This window comes from Apium graveolens, chromosome 6 (genome assembly GCF_009905375.1).
Source record: "Apium graveolens cultivar Ventura chromosome 6, ASM990537v1, whole genome shotgun sequence".
NCBI classification, from domain to species: Eukaryota; Viridiplantae; Streptophyta; class Magnoliopsida; order Apiales; family Apiaceae; genus Apium; species Apium graveolens.
The window spans coordinates 130,102,125-130,113,096 of NC_133652.1; the positions used below are offsets into that span (position 1 = coordinate 130,102,125).

The window sequence follows — 10,972 nt, forward strand, 5'->3', positions numbered from 1 at the left end:
TACGTTTTGGAGCACAACTACAAGCGTCACAACGCCCGAGAAGGCTCTACAAGCCACAAGCGACGTTTTAGATTTTATTCTCGAAGAAGGACGAATAACTCACTACGTCCTTGGTGAGCTCTTGCTGCTATAGCTCCGAGGGCATCACTAAAAACTACATATTGGTTTCATCCTTGGAATACACCAATGTACGTAGGCATCTTGTGAGGGCATATTCAAGCCACAAAATACAAGCGTAGCTATTAAAGGCCGAAACTCTCAAATCCTAATATTAATTATATGTAATAAATACACCTCAGATTTGTATCCACAATAATAATAATTAATTATGTATCATATTTTTTATTTTATATATAATAATAATAAAAGTTAAATTCATTATGTAATCGAAATAGGTATTTATCCTGATCAGGCCGAAGCCCAGATTTTTCGAAAAACTTGACTGTAGCCAAGTCATCCGCCTAGGCCGATCAGACTAGCCATATGGAGCATCTCGAAAGTCCTCCGCCTAGGCCGATCAGACTGGCCACTTTACCGAACCTGGATTTCTGTGCATCAAGTATATTTGGTGTCGAGCAATTTGCATTGCTATGTACTCCCTCCGTCCCTAAAAACATTTACTATTTGTGGGAGATACATTTGTCAATGCACACTTTTAATTGTTAATATTTTTTATTTTGTATTAGTATATTAGTATTAAATACAAAATTTCATTGTATTAAAGTACTCATAAATACGAATCTAACAAAATCACTCATGGTTATGTTTGATATTATAGATTAGACGTAAATTAGTAGTCAATCGTTTACCATAAACAACATAAAAAGTTAAAACGGGAATAACATTTTGGGACGGAGGGAGTATATTTTATACAGAGCAATTTGATATATATAAATCATCGTGTATATTTATAATATCTTTTTATGCTAAATGTGGGTTTATACTCTCAAAATTATTATAATGAAACAATGAATTTAAGAAAGGGTTTTTTTGAAAAATAGCCAAGTCTAAAAATATTTTTGCAAAAATATTGTGCAAAAACACTTTTTAATTTGCAAAAATACTAATTTTCGATTTGTTTTGTAAAAATACGGTTTTTGACAACTGGAATCAACTGTTGTATGCAACCTTTGACGAGTTTCTGCAACTAAATAGAATTTCAAATGCAACCAAAATAACTTTATTTAACTAGTTGCATATATGGTTGATTTTATATTTTTGCAAAAAAAACCAGAAGAAAGTAAAATCGCAATTTTTTTTAAAAAATTAATTTTTTTGATAATTTCTCTTTAAGAAAAGCTAATTAAACAACTTAAAATCTAGTTTTATTGTTAAATAATTTATAATGAAATGTAATTTTTTAATGCTTGCAATGGGATACTCCTATGTTTTAGCATTGGCACTTGGCAGGGGACTAACGTGACCGCACTTCAATAAATTAACTACTAACCAAAAGAAACAGAGACAAAAGAAAAATACGGAGTGGCCCCAGCTCTAATACAAAAGCAACAAATCCAATTTAATAAGTGGAAGAAAATAATTGAAAAAACAGCATAAAAGTTCACCTGCCACAATCTCCTTCACAATTATATAATATAAAATACAGTCAACTTAAATTTACAGAATATTTCAGCATTAATTCGTACTATATTCTTAATCACATGCATAATGCATTCTTCTAGATGCGTGTATACAAAATACTAGTTAGTCACCGAATACGGTATTAACATAATTTCTAGTTTTATAAACGTGAGGAATTTTCATAATTTTATCCCAAATATAAATATTTTTTGCATCCAAATAAAAGATATATATTTCTAACAAATGTTCTCGGTTAATCTTCTGTATACAATTATCTACATCCAATATTACTTTTATGCACGTATAAGTTTGTCTTTTCTTTTTACAAACCTTAAAATCAAGTAAATTTTCTATTTTTTTTAAAAAAAAACACAAAAAAATTAATAACTCTTTAAACACTTGAGTTATTTATTCCATACCATCCTACACTAGGAATATATAAACTTCAGAGTATGAATGTATGATAATGATATTATATGTGGGTAGCAGTAGACCTGGCCACTTGTGCGGTTCGTGCGTGCCGGGCCGGACCGCACACGGGTTGGGCATTAGAAATAATTACACTGAACCGGCCTGTGAATGAATGAACCGGGCTCGGGTCGGGTTTGAATCGTAAAAACTGAAATCGTAATCGGTATAGACGAATAACAGCACACGGTTCGTGCGGGCTCGTGCGGTTAACCCGCGGGCTTCCATACGTGCACTCCCAATCTCTCTGTCCATTATTTTGATAGTTTGATATAATAATTTATAACTATTATTATATTTTTAGTGCAGTGCAGTCAAGTGACAGGCAGGAGTAGACTACTGTTGGCCTGGACTCCGAGTAGTGTCCATCTTAATTTATAATTTTATAACCATTATGCCTGTCTTATTTGGTTAAATAATTTTATTATTTTAATTATTTTAGTTGAAAGAGAACGATACCTCATATAAATTTTATTAGTTTAAATTTATAAATTTAAATTTATAACCCTTATGCAGACTAAGCTTTCTTGAATGAGGTGTAGTTTGTAAATTAAATTAATTTTTATTTATAATTATATGATATAAATATGGTAGTTAGAAAAAAAATCAAGAAAAAAACGTGTATAATGAAAAAGAAAAGAATGTTTTATCTCATTCTTGTTCAATATATGAATTACTTGAAAACTCAATGTTACTTTGTGTTGATATGCCAAGTTTGGTTAGATATTCATCTCATTGCTTTGTAGAGATGGAGTAGTGAGATTTGGGGGTTTGCGGGCTGTATGGTTACTCGCAGGCTGCGGGTTCCTGTGCGATCCGTACGGGCTCCGTCCCGGTTTCTTGTTAATCAACTCGTAGCAGGATTGTGACGTTAACCGATTTGTACGGTTTTGAATCGGACCAAACCGGGCCGAATAAATCCGGGTTTTAGGTCAAGCCGGTCCCGGACGGGCGATTCGAACCCACACAAGTGGTCACCCCTAGTAGCAGGAGGGATCAACATGGTTGCATGGTGTATCGTTAATCCATATACTATAAAATAACACAATAGATTAACTACCGTGACCTCTTTACAGCACACCAGTTGTTGGATGCATATGAAAATAAGTCCAAGAGTAGCTGACAATTTGGAATTTTCAAACTCATGAAAAATCCTACATTCACTTTACCTGACCATATCATCTACCTCACATTTCAACACTAATCTCAGCCGCCAGAATCATAAGACACGATTTTAACTTTGACTCTTCTTCTAATCATTTCATTATTGCACAAACCTCAAACCCTTTTCTCATTTCTCTCAGATTCTCAAAAGATTCCATATCAAGAAAGTTGCAATCTTTACTAAATTTCATGTCTTTCTTGTCAAGTTGAAAATACCCAGTAAAGTTTTTGGATCAAGGATCAAGAAAGTTGCAATCTTTACTGAATTTTATGACTTTCTTGTGAAGTTGAAAATCCCCAGTAAAGATTTTGGACCAGAAATCAAGAAAGTTGCAGTGTTCACTAAATTTTATATGTTCATTCTGAAGTTCAAGAACATGAAAACTGGTTTCTTGATTTTCTCTTTACTACAATCTTTGTCAATATTTGTATGTATTGCTCCAGTTTCAGCCAGCCCATCTTCTTCACCATCAACAAACTCGTCAAACACATGTCCTATTGATTTTGGTTATGTCACAAAAGTGCAGTGGCCTAGTTCTGATTGCAATGATTTCCAGAAAAATCATAATAATAGTCAGTGTTGTCAAACTTTACTAAGTCTTTTTGGTATTGGATTGTCAAAGTACCTCAAAAACACTTCTCTTTTTCAGCTACCCAATATACCAACTTCAGTTTCTTGTTTAGCTGATTTTCAATCAAATCTCAATTCTTTATCTTTATCACCTAGCCTTGCTCTTGGTTGCTTTGATCCTTTTCAGTTTGTAACCACCCCAAATATTTGTGCTGAAATTCAGTCCACTCATGATTGGTTAGACAAACTTGGTTCATCAACTCCTGTTGATTCTTCTTGCAGGCCAGACCTTACTGATCTATCTGCTTGTGGAGCTTGCGTGGCGGCCGGGTTAAGAGTTCAGGCAGATTTGATTGGGATTGATGGTAATTCATCTCATTCCACTGATTGTTTTTACTTTACAATTTTGTATGCTGCTGGTATAGTTAATCAGTTGGGGCCTGAAAGTGAAGGGTCTGTTTCTTGCATATTTGGGCTTAAGGCTACAGATGGTTCGAAAGGAAAGAGCAAGTCTGCTCTTGTTTTTGGACTAACTGGTGGGTTGGTTGCAATTTTAGTAATGTCATTGTTAGTAGGATTGTACTTTTGGTTTGAGAGAAAGAGGAGAAGGGATATAGGTAAAACATCTCGTTGGGGAGGGTCAGGGGAAATGGAATCTAGATCGCGAATGAGGCCTAATACTGGTTCAATATGGTACAAGTTTCATGAACTTGAGATAGCTACTGATAATTTTTCGGAAAAGAATTTTATTGGGAGAGGTGGATTTGGACTTGTTTATAAAGGGACATTATATGATGGAAGTGTGGTTGCGGTCAAGAAGATTATAGAATCAGATTTTCAGGGAAATGCTGAGTTCTGTAATGAAGTTGAGATTATTAGTAATTTAAAGCATAGAAATCTTGTGCCACTAAGAGGGTGTTGTATTACCGGTGATGATAAAGATAAAAACGAAGATATTGAAATGGGGGATGAGGATAGGTATCTTGTTTATGATTACATGCCTAATGGAAATCTTGATGATCATTTGTTTCCTGCTTCTACGAGTAAAAGTGGATTTCTTAAACAGCCACTGACATGGCCTCAAAGGAAAAGCATAATTTTGGATGTGGCTAAGGGGTTAGTTTATCTTCATTACGGTGTGAAGCCTGCAATATTTCATAGAGACATAAAAGCAACAAATATACTTCTTGACGAACATATGAGAGCTAGAGTTGCAGATTTTGGATTAGCAAAACAAAATAGGGAAGGGCAGTCTCATCTCACTACAAGAGTGGCAGGAACGCATGGATACTTAGCCCCCGAATATGCCTTGTACGGGCAATTGACGGAGAAGAGTGACGTCTACAGCTTTGGAGTCGTTGTACTGGAGATTATGTGTGGTAGAAAAGCTCTTGATTTGTCTGCATCAGGATCTCCCCGTGCATTTCTAATCACAGACTGGGCTTGGTCACTTGTTAAAGCAGGAAAGCTTGAACAAGCTCTGGATGCTACTTTGTTAGGTGATGGAGATTCAGATACTTTAAATCCGAAAGGGATAATGGAAAGATTTATTCTGGTTGGAATACTGTGTGCTCATGTAATGGTGGCTTTAAGGCCCACTATATCTGATGCACTGAAGATGTTAGAGGGAGATATCGAGGTTCCTACAATTCCGGATAGGCCAATGTCTCTTGCGCATCCTTCAGCTTATAAGGACGCCAATAATTTTAGTATGTCTCCAGCACTGAGTGGTCTGCAACTACTTTCAGGAGACATGCTCAGATAGTTAAGCGAGAATGTAAAAGATCAAGAACGGTTTAAAAATCTGCACATGCGATCATTCATATACACTTTGATAACTTGAAAGGTGCTCGGCACATTGAAGATTGACAAAGTGTCAAAGGATACTAATCTACATTTAGCTGCCTGATTTCTGTTTGTTCCTGAAAAATCTGGCAGTACAAGAATGGATCACATTGGCTTGGTAAATGTAATCAAACCCTGGCCATAGTCTATGTATAAGGCTTGGGGGTGGATTATAAGAATTCAAGGAGAAAAGCTTTCTTCAATCACTAGTGTCAAGAACTTAGAATTGCTCGGTCATGTTAGAGATTTATAATAGAGTACATGGATGATCTTTTGTAGCTTTGGACTGGCAGTTTGTATTCTGTAGAAGTTGCAGGGAATGTTGTATATACTAAAACTTGTGTACGCTTCTTATTGTTTGTGATTCAATATGTATTGATTGGCCATCAAAATATCTGGTTTGAGAGGCTGATGCATGGATCAAATTCTGCAATTCTGATTCAATATAGTGATCTCTGATAAAACTGTATCGAGAGGCAGAAACTCCATATTTTGCAAAAAGACGTTTAAGTACTCATACTTTTTTAATGACACTTCATCCCCTTAACTTTAAAACAGCATCTTCCTGTCAATTTTTGTCATGTTATCGTTAAAATGCGAAGTGGAGGTTGAATGTATTGTGTATATATCTTGATTCTTTTTCTTGAAAATTATATTGGTGTAGCCTAATTGTGTGTTGTGTAAAACTGTTTGTGCGGAAATATAAAGAACACATAATATAACCTTCAATACGCTTATTTGTATTAGTACAAAAGAGTTGCTACAAACTGTAAATTCTAAAGTTAAATTCTCTGCCGTTGTTTTCTTGAGAGTGATACAAGAAATTATAATTTAAGTACACAGAATCAAGAGGTGGATAATACATTATGTTGGCGGTGCAAAATCTACTTGGTTACAAATGAAACCTAAACTAGTAAATAACAAACTTGACCTATAATGTCTACACCATTTCAAAATGCTTTTTATAATGTCCGTTCCATATATCAAATGCAATGTCACGTTCATTCTTAATTCATGTTCTTCTGCGTATCTCTGCAAACTTCTTTATATCATTTTCATGTACACTCTGCAATATGAAACAAATCACAGAAACACAGGTTCTTGATCTTTGGATCTTCGAATTCCAAAATATTGTATGTTGCTACCGTTTGATTTTGCCTAAGTCCAAATATCGTGAATTCTAAACTTAGCTACTTGACTATGCGAAATAAAGCACTTTACCACATAATGTGACTTCTCAATATAACAGTTTTACTTGTGGTCAAATAAATTACACGTTACAGTCGGTAGTTTGCTATATGAATACTTTTTTTCCAGAAATATATATATATATATATATATATATATATATATACTTCCATTGATAAATATCAAGATACGAATCGCATGGACAAAATTTCATTTATTCATCAGAGTATATCATCTAACTGAAAAGCAGACAAGTGCTCCCAAAACTTAGACAATATCGTCCAAATGTCCGATCAGATTACCCACAAAAAAAAGTCTCCTTAAAACCCCACAAGAGTAAAACCCTATGGGAAAAACTTAGAAGAGGAAAAACAGTACCCATTAAAAATATATTTTATACAAAACTAAGTAAATTAGTGTATGATTGTTGCGTGGACAATCTCGCATATAATCAAAATTATCTTGTAATCCGAGATCTTGATTGATAATTGAGCTTTAAATATGATAAGAGAACCTCCATTAAATCTCTTACAACCATCTATTACATTCTGAAAAATTCTTCGGATTCGTGGTCCCTGAATAATTAATTATGCTTTAAATCTTTGATAAGAGAAGTAGCCATTAAAACTCTTTTCAGCATTCTGAAAATAAAACAAGTAAATTAAAAGAAAAAAATATATTAAAATCAGATTCGATAAATTATTCAAAAAGGAAATGAAATACATAAAATCTCACCAAAGAAAATATTTAGTTAGACACAAATAAGTCAAAACAATTTGACACACAATTTCCTCTAAAAGGCCAAATATTTTGCCACCAAAAGACCACCCATAAAAATTACAAATAAAACCTTCAATCAAGTCACTAATGAACCCATTAAAAGCACAAATAAAACCTTTAATAAAGGCACGAATGAATCAAACATAAAATTCATTTTAATTTCCTTTACTTTCCTTTTTACTACATCATCCCGTCATCACCATCACAACCTCTCGGTCATGATGGTCACCGGCCGGAAAATCGTCGGCAGCGACTCACCCCCCCACTGCACCCCAACTCTCTCTTTCTTTCTCTCCCTCCCTCCCTTCCTCTGTCTCTCTCGGCTATCACCGTAGCCTCACCATCGCCACCACCGCATCGGTGGTGCCTCATACGCCGGAAAAAAACTCACGCACACAACAAAGCTCTCTCGATTCTGTTCTCTCCCTCTCTCTATCTCTCTCTCTACTACTCTCTCACTAACCTTTCTCTCGGCTATACGAATACTTGAATATAAGTACAAGAGGCTTCACTATTTGAGTTTTAGAGTCTAAACTTCTCATATAGTTTTATTGGAGTTTACTGTATGAGACTTTACGATATAACTTTGTGACTTTGCTATACGATGAATAATCGATATAGTTCATTTTGAGAATACGTGCATAGCTCTGTTGAGACTTCACGCCATAGCTCATATTAGACTTTGCGGTACATTTACTCAGATGTTAAAATATCTATTTTTAAATTAATAAATCATATTACTTGTTTAAAATAAAATATTCATGTGATTTAAGTAAAACAAAATTGTAAACTAGAAAATTTTATTATAATAAATTTTAAATCGGTGAACCATGTGTATAATCATTTATTAGGTTTTTTTGCGCATGTTCTTACCTCTCTTCTGCTATTTGGGTATTTATAATCCTTTCTCTACTAATTTCTTTATTGAGTGGCATTTATGACACTTTATAACGCTCCACAAAGCTTTGAATTGATATTTTGTACTCGAGTTGTTAGTGTTTTTAACGTGTTTTTGTAGTGTTTTTGTATTTCAGGCATTTATCAGGAATACAGGTACATTAGGATGGTTTTGATGCTAATTTGGTTTTAGGATTGTATCTAGAATAAAATCTCGTGAAAATACCAACTCAATTCAGCAAGAAAAGAAGAAGTCAGAAAATTTCTACAGAGACACGGCGCGCGCGCGCAGAAGAAGCGCGCGGCCTCGCCAGGATGGCATAATGTCAGCGCGCCCGCGCTGAAGCAGTGCGAGGCAGCACCAGGTCGGGAAATAAAATCTTGTTTCTTATGAAATTTTGATCCGTTGGACTTCTACTCTGCATAGGCTGCTATATATACATAACTTATGCTCGTTTTTCATAAGGAGACGTACCAGAGCTTAAGGAGAAGGTGTAAGAAGACCGTAGAGCACAATTCAACCAAGACGAAGAAGATCTAGTTTATTCTTGTGATTTTTTATTTTAAGTTGTAACTTTGGATGCTAGTTTTCTTATTCGTGAAACTTCACTTTTATTTCTTACTTGGTTTATTATTTATTTAAGTATAAAGTCTACGTTTATTATACCATATTTTTATCGGAACCCACGTTGATGATGAGTCCGGTTATGGGTTAATCGTTATCGTGGGGTTCTAACAGATTTATTTATGGATTTCTTTAGTTAATTCGTTTCGATGCCTTAGTGTGTTGTGATTGTATGATAACCTAGTATTGGTTGTACTTATTCATCTTATGAGCATCGTGAACTTATAATATAGTGTGTCAATCTTTAATGAAGCGAAAGTAAATTTAAGGGTTTAGAACTTGCCATGCTAGCATAGGTTCATGTATGTGATATGCATGATTCTTAGGTAATTTTAACCATCTTACTTGTCCTATGTAATCATGATAGATAACTTGTGCATTAAACCGTTATGTTGTCAAATTCTATAGACATATAGGGTCTCAATATAATTGGTGTCTATTCAGCTTCTATCTCTTTTGTGGATGTCTGGTAGTATGGTATTCGTGCAACGAAAGTTGGCGTTTATCATTTTCGTGTTATCTGATTAGTGTCATCACCATTACATGCTAAGGTTAAGGACAAAGAGACTATTGAATGAAGTATTTAATGAAGTTAGAATCCCATGTTTGTGTCATATATTATTCAAATCTCTTTAATCTCCTAGTTTATGTTCTTTAGTATAATCTCTTAGTTAATCTTAGTTATAATCAGTCTCAAATTATTATTTGTCTTAGCATTGGATAATAACCATACTAGTGTTGCATAAATACATTGATTGAAATTAACCTAAACATATCCTTGTGGGAACGAACTAGAATTTATTATATATTACTTGCGATCGCGTATACTTGCGTGAATATTAGCGCGTGTTCTAGCCCTAACAAATTTTGGCTCCGCTGCCGATGATATTGGTGTTAATTTTTAGTTTATGTGTTTGTCATCATTGGTCGTTAAAGTTCAGTGACCCGGACATTATTACTTACTTAATTCCTTATCGTGTTTCGGGTACTCTAGCGAGCATGTATGCATACGCGTTCTCGGTCTCGTAAGAGAACACTGGATCAAGATGAGGAATAAGTTGTAGTCGAGGAGAAAGTTGAAGAAGAGATCTTAGTTGAGAAAGAAGAAGAGGTTCTTATTGCAATGGGAGAACCAGATGCAAATCCAAAGGTTTTGATGGACTACTCTCAACCGAAGATCAATGATATTCAGTCTAGCATTGTTCGACCAGCCATCTCGGCTAATACCTTTGAGAACAAGTCGAGCATGATTCAGATGATACAGAACTCAGTTCAGTTTGGGGGTTCTCCGACAGAAGACCCCAACATGCACATCAAAGATTTCATCAAGATCTGCGACACTTCCAAGTTCAATGGAGTTTCTGAAGATGCTATTAAGTTGAGGCTTTTCCCATTCTCTCTGCGGGATAAAGCTAAGTGTTGGTTACATTCTCTACCACCAGGGTCTATCACCAAATGGGAGGATCTTGCGCAAAAGTTCTTAACTAAATACTTCCCATGGTGAAGACAGCTGCAATCAGAAACACACTTACTCAATTTGCTCAGCAATTTGGAGAATCTTTATGCGAGGCTTGGGATCGATGTAAGGAGATGCTTAGGAAGTGTCCTCATCATGGGATGCGTAACTGGATGATCATTAACTGTTTCTATAATAGTTTGGTTGCTACTTCTATACCCATGTTTGATACAGCATCAGGAGGAGCCTTGTGGGCTAAAAGCTACGATGAAGCTTATAAGTTAATTGAACTGATGGCTGCTAATGAATACCAGAATCCTACTCAGAGACTATCTCAGGGTAAGGTAGCAGGAATTCTGGAGTTGGGTGTAGCTACTTCTATAGCTGCTCAGCTTAA

At 35.1% G+C, this 10,972-nt stretch overlaps 1 protein-coding gene and 1 non-coding gene across 2 annotated transcripts; one reads left to right on the forward strand and one right to left on the reverse strand.

Moving 5' to 3' along the window:
• Positions 1 to 3,177: 3,177 nt before the first annotated feature.
• LOC141664385 (putative receptor-like protein kinase At1g11050) lies at positions 3,178 to 6,098 on the forward strand. Its single transcript, XM_074470323.1, has one exon. It carries the CDS (start codon positions 3,567 to 3,569, stop codon positions 5,547 to 5,549), a length of 1,983 nt encoding a protein of 660 aa, XP_074326424.1. The 5' UTR covers positions 3,178 to 3,566; the 3' UTR covers positions 5,550 to 6,098.
• A 4,533-nt stretch (positions 6,099 to 10,631) lies between these two features.
• Positions 10,632 to 10,738, reverse strand: LOC141669105 (small nucleolar RNA R71). The gene has a single exon (XR_012553400.1). It is a non-coding gene; the product is annotated as a small nucleolar RNA R71 (small nucleolar RNA).
• Between the last annotated feature and the right edge of the window lie 234 nt (positions 10,739 to 10,972).